Consider the following 17,208-nt stretch of genomic DNA (forward strand, 5'->3'; position numbering starts at 1 on the left):
TTGAACTCTGTATATTATAAACAATTTCTATTGGGTCCAATGTCCAACCCAACAAATATTCTATAACATCAAAACATCTCAGGTGATATCCGAGATACGATTAGGGTTAGGCTTTGAGTTAGGTTACCCTAAGTTTAAAGGCCCATTCAGTGGTTTGCTCATCCGCACAATCATAAAAATCACCAAAATTAAGATTTTGGTACCTTTGTCATTGTTATAGATGTGTTAACATAGCCTGCTAGTCAGCTAGTAGTTCAGCCAAAAGCAGTGTATGAAAGACAAAAATCAGATATTTTACATGAATCTGTAATTTATATACTGACAGTATTTAAATTAGCTGCATATATTTCAATGGGGCTTCAACTTTGTCAATAATGCTGTTTCCTTGAATGTTTAAGTTGCTCAAATTCTTCATTTCAGAAATACCTTAGGACTTATCCTTCGCTTTTAGGTGATTTATATACACAATTTTATTTTTTTAAATTCTGCTGGGATCACTGAATGGGACTTTAATATTGCTGGATAGAGGAGACATATAGGTATACATTGGTATTAAATATAATAGTATACGACGTTTAATAAACAAAAATCAACAATCTCTCCCTGTAAAATTGACCTTAGTAAGACGAGGATTAAACCTTTCAATAAAAATTTAACCTCAAAGACGTTAAATAAGGGCTGTGCAAAGCCCTGGTACAATGGGGGATATTTTGGCCCAGCATAAAAGGGGGAAACATTTGACACATTTGAGCAAATGGTTTTTTGACACACAGGCAACTTTAAAAAAAACTCTCTAAAGACTTAAACGGAAGCGCTTAAATATGCAAATTGTTGTGCTCCTGCGCTCGCAATATCTAGACCATTAATGTTTGCAAATTAGGATCCCAAACATTTGTGCAAAGGACGTGCAAAGATTTTTTGGCAGGCCATGAAGGGGACAAGCGATTTTTGGCGGCAGGCTGAGGTGGGTGGGCAGCATTTTTTGGCACGCCATTTGGAAATTTTACCTCCTGGTGCTCATTATTATGCACAGCCACTAAGGTGAAAGGATTTGGTCATTTTAGATTACGGTGTAAAATCGCTATGTCACGGGAAACACAGTATTTCTGTTCAAATTTAGTAGCAGAAGCTTACCCCAGATATGTTTACTTTTGTCTCAATAATAAGGTTATATTTTTCATCATCTAGGTGAAAGTATTTGGGTCATTCATAACCATGACTATGGTTTGTCAACATGCATTATTAAAAGCCCAATTTTAGATTATCTGTTACTTCTCAGAGATCAAGTCCCTAATTAAAACTAAACCGTATACAAATTATCAGGTAACACGCAATGTGTGTTTCGTGTCAAGTTATATCGCTGATTAAGCTTTGGGATATAACCCAGCCTGAATTAATGTGTACCTAATGTGACTTCTTTGATAGTGCGTCTATCCGAATTAAACAAAGACCAGATTTGAGTCTGTTGAGATTCTAATTGGACGTATTTTGTTAATAATTTTCGGTTTATTTGGGGAAATTGCGAGGGTTACACTTACGTTGTTGGTATCTAATTCAGATTATTGGCGATTCAGATTCACATCTGGATCAATCCAGATTAAAATATGTCGTGTAGAATAAGACTTTAGATGTACGAGGAAGCAGCTGTAATAGGGTGCTATCTTTCCAAGTTCCCAAAATTACCGATATCGATGCTCGTTAGTATAACGATATGTAAGCTGTCAATGTATATACCCTGCGATAATGTACTGAAAATTGAAAAATGACACACGTGCATGTGACAATATTTCTACAACAATAACATATCAAGGTCGGAAACATTGTGCTTAGTTTTAATAAATGATGTACCGCAGTACCGATCGCCCTGAGTTCAAGTATAATGTGACCCAGACATAAAATAATTAAGAGCATGTGACTATTAAAATTTTCGGGCACGCTACATGCAAAATTTTGCATAATCTTATATTACCAAATTTTTGCGCACTTCGCGCGTATTCGTTACACTTACAATCAAAATTATTGCTCACTCCGCGCAACTTCTTTCTATCAGGCGCACAGCCACACACATTCCTTGACCTTTTCGACAGTTTGTTCTGGATATGTGTGCGGAGTGGGTGTCATAAAAAAAAAATTCAGCACACGAAAGGGGACATAAAAATTGACTCTGGTCACCGACATATTCAATGACCACCCTTCCGATGAAAATGACAGCCGGCCCCTTAAATTATAAATCAACTACTAACTATTTTAATATCTGTATAAACAAATATAAATATACCCGGTACCGCAAACATGAAGGCGAAATGTTTTGTGTTTGTGATTTTCCCGAAAATGGTTGTTTTAAAATATGTCCTTATGAACATCATTATTTTCAGAGCACTGTCAACACTGTCAAAATGACCAAAATATGGCAAATGACAAATGTAACTTAAGTCTATTTTGACATATGTCATCGCAGTGTAGGGGACCAGCTGTGCCACGAGATGCACAAGCTTCAGGAAATTGTATAGAGCTTACAGCATGCAAATAGAAACTTTCAATTTTAACGTTGAACTTTCGTTTAGATTTTAGTACATCTAAGCGTCAACAGCAGAAGTCAGGGTGATAACGCTGACCGAAACTAGCATTGACCAGGTAAAGTGACCTGGTGAAGTGGGGTTGCCGGCAGGACAGCAAAGTGTAACTGACAATCGGGCGTTACCCTAAATCGGAACTGACTGTAATGAGGAGGTTGGCGTGTGTCAGTTCACCGGACACCAGTCGCACCAAAGGCAAATTAATACCATAATTACTATCTTCAAAATTATCATTTTAATATTTAAGTGGGGTTGTTTTTATGCGGTGACGTTTTGTAAAATGATAATAACAGGGGGAAATCTACTCGTAAGTATTAAAATGAAGGTAATATGTTTTGCTCAACATGGTTTATTCTGGAGACTCCGCTGTGAATCACGTGGAAGTTTTAACCAGTCTGGGATCATATTGTAATTGTGTTAATAGTATTTGATCACCGCTATTAGTATATAGAACATTTCATCAATGGTTATGTCCTTTCCAAAATGCATTTTGTATACGTAGGAGGCTACAATCACTACAATCTACAATTTTGACCAAATTGCTTGTTTATTAAATACAACGATCTTGACGCCCAGGTCTAAGACCATTCATCCAATTTCAATTATTATTCTTGATTTCTTGTTTCTATAATTATGACCCCTCATTATATGATGTGATGGTACCGCATAGTACATCTGAACCACAAATTACAGGCGATTTCTTTTCATTATGCCATACTGAACCACAAGATGTTATTTAATGCGCCGTAGTCCTTACTTAGCAACCTACCCTATAAATAGAAAGTGAAAAAACATAGTTTATCCTGTAAGTTGAGATTGGAGGTAGTGCACATGAACTGGGGCGTTATGTGTAGATGTCAATTGCGAAGGAAGAACAAGTAGTTATCAACATAATGAATCTATGTGTAATCGTATCATAAACTAATGAATGTACGTATAACACAGGCTTGTTGGCAAACGTCCATTTCGATTATAAAAATAGCAAACCCAAGTCATGTTTAAAAGATCCATGAACCTTTCAACAAATTCAAAACTGCTGTCGCGTTTTTCACCAAGGAAATGATAACGAAGAAAATATGAAAATTAAGGTTTCATAGCGCGTAATTAGAGAAACACTTCGAATACCAACGTAATGTATATGCGTAAAGAGGGTAAAACACACATTTACTTTTATCCGGGACTTCTACGTTTTGAAAGGTTTTTTGGTACATTTTTAGAACTCACAACGCCCTGTCTGTCCTAGTTGACCCCACAACAACATTATTTTAATACCGAGGAGTCTGGTGCAAAGTCGCTTCGGAAGAGCACTCCGGCATGAACCTGTACTACTAAAATCATTTTAACTTGAAATTTATATTTATAAAAATTGTTTATGTGCCTTCTAAGATTATACCTCTCGTCAGAAAATACGTCTCTGCAATTCATGTAAACATGGCAAAGAAACGCGCTCAAAATTGCCCAATTTTGTCCAGAAAGTATAGGTCTCCTAAAAATTCAGTAATATACCCAATATGTTAGGCTAAAACTCAAGGATAGGAAGCTAGCTGATTATTAAAATAATGCCATTAAATAAAGGGGTGACCTTATAAACATTTTAAGAGTTCAGAATATAGCATATAATGCCATTACTCGTTATGAAATATCAGAATGAATATCTTCCTTTGCAGATGTCTCATATTGGTTTCCTGTAAATATTAATTATTATGGGTAGATTTAACATTTTATACTATTTTAGTGCATAATCGGAATGGTTACTCTTAACCACGGATGCATAGTGTTATATAACTTTTACGTAGGTTTTTTTTCATCTGATCAATATGCAGACCTATAATTAGCATGTGATTAGTCAGCGGTCCTTAGAAGGGTTTGCATTTCGAATGTTAAATCTTTTGGGTTACGAAAAATTGCAGCGGTTTATATTTTTGCGATTCTACGAAAACACGATTTTTTGTGTAGAAATTTGGCTTTTTAAAGAAAGGATAAGTCCATAAAATTACATTAAAGTACATAATTTCCGGGGGAAATCGGCAAAATAGTAAAACAATTGAGTTTAGAAAGGTTTTTTAGTTCGACTCTCGAATATTGACATTTCTTTATATTGCACCACCAATCGACAAGAAAACCTTTTCGCGTCTGGTCCCACGACGCTATAATAGTGTTGGAATTGACTTTAACTGCCCAGTGCTACATTTCTAGATTTTTATAATAAATTATTTAAAACTATTTTTTCTCTAAAACCCAACAATATAACACCACTCACTCTCCCAACAGAGGAGGGGGGAGGGCGGGTTAGTGTAGTGGTCTTCTCACTCGCTTCTCACCACTGTGGCCCAGGTTCAATTCCCCGCGGCGCCACATGTGAGTTTGGTTGCCGATCCATGCTCGTCCTCGCAGGTTTTTCTCCGGGTGCTCCGGTTTTCCTCCTGCATCTAAAATCGGACCTCTTCCCATATCCCTGTCCCGTCATATTCGGATGGCGTCCCTTAAATTTAGTAGCCTCTGAGGACTATTGGGATTAGCCTGGCTTCGGCCGAATGTTATAAATATAAATAATAAAATCTCTACATGTGGTAGCCCTGTTTTTTCTGCTTACAAGAACTATGACGTCACACATATATGACACGATCTGGTCCATGGGGGCCAAAGGCGGCAAATTTGAAACTGAGATAAATGCAAAAATATGGAGTAAAAAACAATAAAATACATAAGAAAATAGACAAAAACTTTTGAACCAAGTATGCTAGACCTTTGGTGTTTTCAGTAAATGATAGCCTATTGTATGTATAATGTAATAATTACAGTAACTCAATTTTCAAAAATGCCTTCTTTGGCCCCCATGGACCAGATCGTGTCACATATACCAGTGGTTTACTGCACAAACTGGCTCTATGAGCCATCGTGAAATGTGGTATATATGAAACTAGGATTAGGCCAAAAAAACATGTTTGTTTCCTGTAGCAGGTCAAAAACGTCAAATGCGAAATGCGGTTTTTTATTTTTTTATCATCCATGTCTTCAAATTTTTAGAAAAAATACCTTTTTGGCTGCAAAATGGAATGGGAAGTTACAGTGGGTCTCTCCGAAACACACAGTAAATCATATTTCTTCATATTCAAGAATATTTATGACCCCCTTTCAACCTGCAGTAGTTTTTCACTATGCTCGTTTGTTGTGTAATGTGTAAATGTTTACTCCAGTAGTGTTTTATATTATTTTTTTTTTGGTTTTTTCCGGGTTTTTTCTTCTTTTTTTTCTTTGTAAATGAAAAAAATTCAAATGCGCACAATAAGCCGTCAAAAACGAAATGGCCTTATACGTAGTTAATGAATTAATTAGGTCATCCAGGGTCATATGGGGTCAGAGAGTATCTAACCTGTCGCTGCTCCACCAGCATATTACATTTCTTACAACATGTTTGTGGCAACTTTCTACTAAATATTGAGCTGACTATTCAAACAATATACATGATTTGATTTGATTTGATTTATTGATAATCCAGGCAAACATACATACAATAGCAGAAAAAGGCCAAAAAACAATAAAATACAAATACAAATAGTCAACGGGGTCCCTGGCGGATTCCCTAATAGCGAACTAAATCACAATCAGTTAGACAAATACCATTTGCCCATTTAACATCTTTTTTATAATTATTGTTCAGGCACAACTTTTAAGTACATCTTGTATCTATAATACCATCAACAATAAAATTATCATTTTTATATTTAATTACCACCAACTACATTTATTTTAATATGTGGTCTAATTAAACGCCAAGAGAATACATACGAGTATACTAGTATTTGATTCCTGATTCGTCAAATCTGTTTCCATGCCCACAGCGCATCCAATCTCCTCTCTGGACCAGACGCATCCCTTTTAAAGGGATTTTTATTTATGTAACCAGCTAGCATGGCTTAAGGTCAATATACTAGTAGTCAAAACATTATAATACAGGTCATGTCGCACGACGGTGCTCTTCCAAATTCTAGATATAAATTGAGTCATTTTAAAAGTATATTACAGCTTCGTGTAAAATGTATTATTTTGTTTTCGATACACGGCTTTTGGCCTAACCGCAGTCTATATTTAGGGATTCAATCATGTTTCACCGTTGTTCATCACCGATTAACAACGATGCGTTCGCGTCGTCTGCGTGGTTTACTTCGCGAGGGCAGCTTTAGCTGCCCGAGCGAAGTAATCAGACACGCCGGACTAGAGTCGCGGACGCACCGTTGTTCATCACCGATTAACAACGATGCGTTCGCGTCGTCTGCGTGGTTTACTTCGCGAGGGCAGCTTTAGCTGCCCGAGCGAAGTAAACCACGCAGACGCGCCGGACGCGAGTTGTTAATCGGTGATTTAACAGTGGCTATGATTGAATCCTTTCAACAACGAAAACAAACTAAAGATCGTATAATTCACATGATTATTTCCCCGATTATTTCATGAGAAATGTCAGTTAATCATTGACAGTCAGCCTTACAAAAAGATCGGTGATTTCTGTTGATATCAGCAATAAAACAGAATAAAACGGCAATCTTTATCCGATACATCCAAAATACTGAATTCAACTTGTAAGCGTGATACGCAGACAGATTCCAGACATGACGAATTTTACGCGATCACGCGTAACGCGGATGTGCGCTGGTGTTCGCGTATACGCTTACTGCAAAAGTGTGGATTCATCACGGATTAACAACGGTTGGCTCCTGTACAAAAGTATAGGAAGAGTTGTTGAATGTCATATCTATGCTACCAAGGAGCGAAAAACTGAATTTTGATGCTTATGTTTTACGATATTCCGAAATGTTTAAATCGCTGAGGCTACGACAATATTATTATTATTATTATTATTATTATTATTATTATTATTATTATTATTATTATTATTATTATTATTATTATTATTATTATTATTATTATTATTATTATTATTATTATTTTCCCGTTTTATTTGATTGCTTGTCTGTCGTATAATGTGCGTGTAGCTTTACTTCTCATCAACATTTAGGCAGACTGAAAATAAAATACACTTTACGGACTCAAAACGTGATTTGAACTTTCAATTAAACAGGATTATGAAATGAGTACCACAAAGATCAACAACGACCTTCAAAATTAATTCATATTCATTTGGGGTTTGAGAGTAAGCTTGACATAACAAAAAGGTGATGAAAGTCAAGTCCTGTGTTTTACGAGGTGTGACAAATTCCATTTCAACGGATACCATGATGAATGTATAAATAGATTTACAGTAAGCAAATGTATGGGCCGATTTTACGATCCCCTTACTCATATCCCGCCATTTGGTTGTATTTTTTCAATTGAATTTCTGCTACTTCTCAGTTGATTGACATGGAGTAAGAAATACATGCCATATCTTTTAGTTTTCATTTCAAAATTCAACTTTAAAACAAAAGATTTCTTTGTTAAGGAAGTTGTCGTGTTAATGTCAAAAACTACTAGTTGTGATATTTCACAGAAATAAGAACAAAATATCAAATGCTGTGGCAATCTGTCACCATAAACACGTCAAAAATCCCCGGCAAAAATCAAACTGCTGCATGGGAAATATCTACTAAAATTTAGGTGACTTATTTTCATTTCAAAAGTTCAAAAAATCGGGCTTGGCACCTCCCAGCAATATCCATCGATGTACGGAGTAAGATGATACCTCTTCTGAATATAGTTTATCTTTATCATTTGCTGTTACGAGGTTATGGTAGGTCAAAGGGCATAACCAGACAAAATACAGAATAAGAACACATGAACAGATAAATTAATGTAATCGTATTCAAAACGTAATTTATAACATCATAGCCTATATTGCACTTAGAGATGTGTGACAGCACCCAACTTAAACGTGTTTACCCATCAAAATGCAGATTTTGGTACTTAGGATTTATGATTTTGTTTACACTATTAACTGTAGGCAAGTAATGAAACCAAATTAAGTGGAATTTTGATTTAACCAAGCATTCTGCACATTCAATAAGTTATTATATTTCATAATATTCATATTTCCGCGAAGATATACACCTCCTGACGCATTTACCAAATGAGCGCCAAATTGAAGCCATTTTATACACTATTATTGTGCAAAATTTTAGTTGGAAAAAAGTTGAAAGGCCTAATTGCTGCAATTTGTGGTTAGTCCGGAGGCCTCTTGTATTTCGAAGATATCATGCTCGTTGAAAAACAAGTAAAATCGGCTGTTTTTTTAGCGTTGGGTAATGTCCTCGATTTAAAGAAATATTTCTTTTTAATCAGATTTATTCAAACAATCTATTTCGGGATACCCGGTACTTTAAAGAATTTAAATAATGTATTTGCGTGCATATTATGCATTATATTCGACTTTATGGGTTTAATTTAAACTCCTCGGGGAACTATTTATTTTATGTCAAATTATCTGGGCATTATATAACAAACTTGTTGTGGACCTGCTTAATACCCGGAAATTCCTACTTGACAAGTGTACTTGACAAGTGGGTGTTTTATTTCTGTCGTAGAAAGACAATGGTTCAGAGCAATTACAAAATCTATATTAATTACAAATAATCCATCCCCGCGATTACTCTGGGGACGTACACTAATCGTTATAAATTAGGGTTGCAGATTTTTTGAAACATGAGATTTTGAAAATATTGAACATGACATTAGCAAAAATAGGAACTTTTAGAACTAGTTTTCTCGCAAATACAGTTACAGTCTCATAAACGTTCCCCTAATGGCACACCTGGGCTCCTTTGCCTTGGGATGAAATTCATATGCAAATAGAGAGCTCCTCTGAAATCCCGACAAGAGTTTAAGTTCCGTGCCCTTATTTGCTGGTGGGAATTTTACAGGAGAGCACTTTTAGGTTGGGCCTAAAATTCCACTTATGTCAAGGGAGCCCATAGCGCCATCAGACGAACGTTTGCGGTAGAGTTAATCACAAATTCGTCTCTAAGTTAAAGTTAGCTGAGTGAAACAAACAAAATGCAGACCTTTCAGTATAAAGGGCGTCTGAACAAACAACAACAGCAGGAAGCGTAAAATAGGGATTCCCGTCCTGACGCTTTTCCGTATAATTATTCTGCAACATATATCTTGTTATCCTTTTTCAGATATGACTGCAGATATAAATTATAGAGGCATTCAGAGATCCGTCAATTCCAAACTACACTATTCACCACAAGCTAAACACTTCGCTTTTTCATGTCTAGAGAGACAATGCCCAGGCATGAGGAGTTTCGTGCAAATCACATAGAGCATAATGTCTCAAAAGACGACGTAAATGTTCAATGTTGATATAGCTGAACACAAAATGGTTAAGGGTATTTCCTATAATACGGACTAAATAACGGACTATTTTACAATAGGAAATGAAACGTCCTTAATCTTTGAATTACTTCCTGAACTAACGTGTAAGTTAGAAATTACCTGGGTAATTAATTCAATAGATGAGCATGGCTTGTACTATCATGCATCGTCAATATTGAAGTTATAGTACATGTAGTAGAGTGATATTAAAATTATTATCACTAAAATCATAAATTGGCGTTAATGCAAAATATTTATGTACAGCATCCAGGATTATACAGCGTCAGAAAACACGTCATGCAAAGAAGCACGCTTAAAATTATAGCTAGTTGAGTGATACAAACTAAATGTAGGCCTTCCAGGATAGAGGCGTCTGAAGAACCAACAACAGCAGGAAGCGCAAAATAGGGATTCCCGTCCTGACGCTTTTCCGTATAATTACTATTGATTGACATTTACAACAGGTCTACAAGATACCGACATATCTTGTAATCCTTTTTCAGATATGACTGTATTAATGAATTAAAGGGGCATTCAGTGATTCGTCAATTCCAACCTACACTATTCACCACACATTGTCTGTGCAATTTCTTACTAATAATATAACAAACCCTTACAATAAATAAGTTAAACACTTCGTTTTCATGTCAAGAAAGTCAATACCCGGGCATAAGGAACAGGGCATAATATCTCAAAGACGTGTTCAATAAATAAATATTTTCTACAAATTTTGCCGTTGAACACAAATTGTTAAAGGTATTCCCCATAATATGGACTAAACAACTTCAGGAAATGACATGGTCTTCAGCATCTGTTTCAATTACTTCCTGAACTACTAGGCAGGTAAAAAATTAATTAATTAGATAAGCCTGGGTTGTAGATATCATGCATCATAAATAATGATGCTATAAATTAGATTAAAAATTACTAGAATCATAACCCTTAATTTATACAAATTATTTCTGTGGCTTCCAGGACTACCGCTCATTTGTTTTGCAGCAAAAGCGATGTGTTATTTGTAGAGCGCTATAGAAATGTGCTTCAATAATAATAATAATAATAATAATAATAATAATAATAATAATAATAATAATAATGATAATGATAATGATAATGATAATAAAATAATAATAATAATAATAATAATGTTAATAACACTAATAATAATAACACTAATAATAATAATACAAATAATAATCAGAAAGAACTTCCTGCAAAGAAGCATGCTTAATATTTCCCTATTTTAGAAAATACAAGGTCTCAAATACAACATTCTGTCGATATCTTCCTTTGCAAGTGTCTCACATTGGTTTCCTACAAATATTAACTATTGAGGGTAGTTTCACCATTGTGGACTATATTTTGAGCTAAGATTACATAATGTTTACAACAGGTCTACAAGATCTTGTCTACATGTCTTGTTATCCTTTTCAGATGTGGTTGGAAATTACAGATAAAAAATCATAATTGAAGACCGAATTAATTAAAAAGACTGGTTTGCGTTTGCTAACCTGCACAATACAGAATTGCTGGTCTAGTTGACAGGCCCGGTTGACAGGACGTCATACGCAAACTTGTTAATTTGGTCTTCAAAAGCAATGAGCGTCTTTCATCCCGTTGTTACCAATATTGCTGGATACGTCACGAGATCACACTTGTCTTCTTACGTGGGGAAGTTCACGATGGTAGGCATATGTTCTGTACAATGTTACATCAATGTTTAGTTTCTAAAAGAATTTTGTTGAGTTGTCAGCTATTATGTCGTTATTGGTCGTCATATTACTACAAGAGAACCAGGGCCTATAGGCGTGTACGCTCTTTACGTATCTTTAGGTCACTTCCGATATGAAATCCATATTCAAAATGGTTAATAAAAGCAAAACATTTCATTTTGTCATGCTTCATAGTTAAAACTGACAAACCAATACGACATTTACCATCACAATTCCATAATAGGGAACGTAGTGTATGAACAACAAATGTGAGTGGACACTACGAATGAGCCGTAAACTCGGCAAATTGTATTCTGAGTTAAAGTGCAAAATGTGTGTGAAGGTCGTATTCATAGGTGTCTCAATTCGTTGCGACAAGTGTCTCATCAAACGCTGTTTAAATCAATCAATAATACTATTGCTGAAGAGGATAATAAGCTTCTACCTATTTTCTATAGAATAGTTCTTGTCTTTGTTCGCTTTGGCTAAATCCTGTTCAAGTGGTAGATAACAAAGCATTGTATTTTGTCTATGTATAATCAACAATGAACAATATGAGGACATTTCTGAACCTCGTTGACTTGGGGATGATTGGATATCGTTTGAAGTCAAAATGATATACCATTTTAAAGCTTATGATATATTTTTTTAAACACGAAATAAAACAAAATTGACCGGGGCCGACTATACGGCTGATTCGCCGTGTCCAGTCACAAATAAGAATTACACAAATATGCTGGGCATCCCACCAAAGAATTACTCATAATCAATAAGACATGATCATTTGTTCTTCATGAAAGAAACCAACAAAGATACGTGTTTTGTCTTGAAGATCCCGATAAGAAACAAAATTTATCCCATACTGCATGCATACAGAATGTTATTATGACATTATGTGCTATATTTAAAAAAGGAATATCCATTAAAATAAAAATATATTGCAATTTTTTGAAAACATAAATATCTGTCTTGCAGGTGGATTTCCGGCACTAGTTGCACTATTGAAATACACTCATGCCAAACTAGGACTTATCATTTGACCAAGTGTATTATCCAGATTATTAAAACATATCCCTTATTTTCTCTCTTATACGATGTTTGTGCAGGGGAAATGACAAATTCATTGTCTGAGCACATGGCATTAAGTTCATGTATCATGGGTCCTTCTCAAAAGATTTACGCACTTTTAACACATTGTTTCCATTCAATCAAAATACACCTTGTACTATGTTTGTGTTTAGCAAGGATAGCGGGTAACTGCTGATCAAATGATTTACAAGCACAATATCAGGCAAGTCTGCAAGCACGATTTCAGGCAAATCTACAAGCACAATATCAGGCAAATCTGATGATAATAATTCTGACATAAATCCATACGTACGTAAGGAAGCGAATATCAAATGGGAGAAACTATTACTATGGTAGCTAAAAATAAACAAACACTTTTAAGACACGTTACGAACGGCTTTCGCAATTAACCAGTTAGTTATCGGTTGACAGATACATCGTAAAATCTGTCGTATAATCAGCTTTTCCGATGTAAGGCGTATAAGGACGGAGGTATTTTTTGTCTATTTCCGATTTTATGTATTATTTTATGCCGATTTGCGAGTGTAAATTAAAAAACAAATAAGGCCGATACAAAAATTGTCTTTAAAAAATCTTCCTGGAATAGAGTCTCAAGATGAAAAACCCATAATAGTAAAAAAGAGGGGAACAAATTGTTGGTAATTTGTTTTCAAAAATTATTGTCGTACGTGACTAATACAAAAGGTTTTTTTACACTTTATTACTGCATATCTTAGAGTACAAAGACCTTTTAATGTACGAAGTCATGAACGGTATGGGTCCAATAATAATAATAATAAAAATAATAATAATAATAATAATAATAATAATAATAATAATAATAATAATAATAATACCACTAATAATAATAATAATAATAATAATAATAATAATAATAATAATAATAATAATAATAATAATAATAATAATAATAATAAGTACTAAAATGTTTATTTTTCTCTGACAGGTGCATACTTTTCTCATACGTCATGTACGTGAAACGTTACCAAAATATGCATGGAGTAATGATACATAATTATTAACGTTATTGGGCTTTATACACGTTCTGGTGGTCACAACACAACCTAAAACCAAAGATACACAGGTTTGGCTAATTAAGTTCACACCCAGGTTCACGTAATCTAAATGAACTCTATTTCCATCATCGGATGTCAAAGGATTATCTTGTAAGGTAGAAGTATATTTCGTGGGAAATGTGGTGCTGTCAGAAGAGGCCACGTAGGGTTTTTTTTTCAGCCATGGCTTAATTCTGAATTGACACTTAATTTATATTTGGGTGTACTTTGTCTTGGGTTCAATCTCTATCATGGAAAGTCTGCTATATCTTTCTAAATATAATGATTGTTTGTTCTAGATTTGTGTTTTAGCGTTTCATATTTGAAAGAACTAATGTTTAATTGCAACATTTCGAAACTACAAACCTTAACTGGGTGCTATGATGTACAAGATTGGGCTACGAGTATGCATTTTACCAAGTTGGCAATAGGTATTTCCTTCATGTTGCCAATGCATGACTTTCTTTATTATACTCAAGAACGGATTTTATTATACTAGAAAGTTGTTTACGTGCATATAGGCTCCTTCACAGCCGGTTTCTGTTGTGTATGTTCACAACTGAGCCCCATGCAGACTGGGTTGCCGGGGCTACCAGACAAAGTATCTGTTTTTTGACTATAACAATGTCGTCGTCGTCGTGGTCCTATGGGTCATGACTGACCCTTTGTGACCCTGTTGATGATGGTATCCCAGCAGCTTCTGTCTTGAGCCAGACGGTGGGCTGCGACGAGAGAAAGGCCTGTTAATTGTTTAATTCCATCAGTCCATCTAAGCTTCTGTCTACCTCTTCTACGACTGCCTTCTATGGCGTGACCTTGCATAATTATCTTCTCAATGCTGTCACCATCTCTTCTAGAAATGTGGCCAAAATACGCCAGTTTAAAACGATCTATTTTTTGGGACACGGAAGCATGGTCTCCAATTTGGTTTCTTACAAATTCATTGGTCTTATGTTCTTTCCACGATATTCTCAGCATCTTCCGCCAGCACCATATTTCAAACGCCATGATCTTTTTCTTATCTGTCATTCCAACCGCCCACGTTTCACAGCCATACAAGGCAATCGGGAAAACCAGAGCATCCATAATATGAATCTTGGTAGCTTTAGAAATACCTCTGTCTTTCCATATATCTGTCAACGCAATTGCAGATGATCTTGCCATGGCTAGGCGTCTTCTGATTTCCTGTGAACTGCCCCCTGCATTGTCTATAAGTGATCCCCGAAAGTTGAAAGTGTCAACTTGTTCCACATCTTCTCCATTCACCTTCACTTGCTGATTTGTATCTCCTCCACAGATCATTATCTTTGTTTTCTTGACATTGAGATGCAGCCCAAATTCCTCACTACTTGCTTTTACTCTGTCTATAAGGTCCTGAAGCTCATCTGATGACTTTGCAATAAGGGTTGGTGTCGTCAGCGTATCTGAGGTTGTTAATCTTTCGTCCTCCGACTGACACCTGACCTGTAACACCAACCAATGCTCTCCTCATGATGTACTCTGCATATATGTTGAAAAGGTACGGTGACAGAATGCATCCTTGACGAACACCTTGGCCAATAGTGAACCACTCACTGTCTCCACTCTCTGTTCTAACGGTGGCTTCTTGGTTGTGATATAATGAGCAAATCAGGTCAGTCACATGCTCGGAGAACCCCATTTCTTTCATTATTCTCCACAGCTGCCTATGCAGCACACAATCAAATGCCTTTGAGTAGTCAATGAAGCAAAGGTATAATGGTTGCTGGAATTCCCTATTTTTCTCCATTAAATTCCTCAAATTGCCAATTTGGTTTCTTGTCCCTCTTCCCCTTCTAAAGCCAGCCTGCTCTGGTGGTAATTCATTCTCAAGATGATTTCTAATTCTCTCAGCAATGATATGGAGGAGGACTTTACTAGCATGTGAAATTAAGGCGATGGTGCGGTTGTTAGCACATTCCCTTGTGTCTCCCTTCTTTGGTAAAAGGTAGGAAAACAGCCTTTTCCAGTCCTCTGGCCATTCTTTACTGTGCCAAATCTTGTTACATAGTCTGTGAATTATTGCAACACCTTCCCCTTCACTCTCTTTCAACAGTTCTGCCTGGATGTTGTCAATTCCTGGTGATTTACCATTCTTGAGCCTATTCACTGCTTGGTTAACCTCACTCAACAGGATCTCTGGTTCACTGTCAGTATCTTCGCTTTCAACCCCATCTTCCTCCTCTGCATTGTCTTCTTGAGATGCATATAATTTTTCACAGTATTGTTTCCATCTTGATTTAATTTCTTCAACCTCCGTTAGGATGGTTCCATTTTCATCCTTCAGTACGTTGAGTCTTGGAACAGGTTTGGAAGTCAGTGCTTTGATATTTTTATACATATCTTTGGTGTTGCCTGATACACTATCCTTTTCCACTTCAGCACATTTCTTGGTGATGAAAGAAGTTTTATCTCTTCTGATTTGTTGCTGGATTTTCCTGTTCAACTCACGATACTCTCCACGTTGATCTTTGTTCTTCAAACCATTTGCTTTAACCTTTCTTCTTTGATCAGCCAATTTGAAGACCTCTTCTGTGAGCCAAGGTTTTTCTTGCTCTTACATCTGGGAAGAGTCCCTTGAGCTGTTTCTGTCACTGCTTTCTTGATGTTTTGCCACAGTTCTTCTGGAGTAGATTCTTCGGAGTCAGTCTCCATTAGACTCTGGAACTGGTTCTTAACTTCCACTCTGTATTGGTCATTGATCTTGCTTACATCAAATCTGGCTGGTTTTCGCTGTCGCTTGATCCTCCTTAGTTTCATTTTCATGGTAGATATCAGAAGTTGGTGATCAGATCCACAGTCCGCTCCTGGGAGGGTCTTCGCAGATATGAAACTAGATTTCCATCTTCTTTGTACCAAGATGTAATCAATCTGATTTCTGGTGCTTTGATCTGGTGATGACCAGGTATATAGTCGTCTTGGGTGTTGTTTGAAGTAGGTGTTGATGATTGCAAATTTGTTCTCTTGGCAAAAGTCAACAAGCATCTCTCCCCTCTCATTTTGTTCTCCTAAGCCATTACTGCCCATCACATATTTATTGGTACTCCTTGCTCCAACTTTAGCATTGAAGTCACCTGTGACGACAAGAATGTCTCTCTTGTGAATGCTGTCTATGGCCTGTTGTAGCTGGTCATAAAATTGTTGGATTTCTTCATCACTTGATGCAGAGGTGGGTGCGTATGCTTGGATTACTGACATATTCATTGGTTTGCCTTGGATACGAATGGTAATGATTCTTTCATTTATCGGGTTATAACCTAGAACACATTTGGCGACTTCTTCATTTACTACAAAAGCAACTCCATGCTCTCTTTTACTTTCTGTACCAGAATAGTAAACAACGTGTTTACTTAGTGTGGTGAAATGTCCTTTCCTGTCCATCTCATCTCTGAAATTCCTGTTAGGTGCACATCATTTCTCTCTAATTCATTTGTTAGAATGTCTAGCTTT

The 17,208-nt window shown here is 36.1% G+C and overlaps 1 protein-coding gene and 1 pseudogene across 1 annotated transcript; both read right to left on the bottom strand.

Annotated features, from left to right (window-relative positions):
- Positions 1–13,737: 13,737 nt before the first annotated feature.
- On the bottom strand, positions 13,738–15,042 carry LOC140152116 (uncharacterized). Its single transcript, XM_072174413.1, has 2 exons — positions 14,677–15,042; positions 13,738–13,749 (listed from the first exon to the last, which is right to left on the bottom strand). The coding sequence occupies exons 1-2, from the start codon at positions 15,040–15,042 to the stop codon at positions 13,738–13,740; spliced, it is 378 nt and encodes a 125-aa protein (XP_072030514.1).
- Positions 15,043–16,236: 1,194 nt separating this feature from the next.
- On the bottom strand, positions 16,237–16,956 carry LOC140152117 (craniofacial development protein 2 pseudogene; annotated as a pseudogene).
- Between the last annotated feature and the right edge of the window lie 252 nt (positions 16,957–17,208).

The sequence above is a fragment of the Amphiura filiformis genome, chromosome 5 (assembly GCF_039555335.1).
Source record: "Amphiura filiformis chromosome 5, Afil_fr2py, whole genome shotgun sequence".
In the NCBI taxonomy this organism is placed as follows: Eukaryota; Metazoa; Echinodermata; class Ophiuroidea; order Amphilepidida; family Amphiuridae; genus Amphiura; species Amphiura filiformis.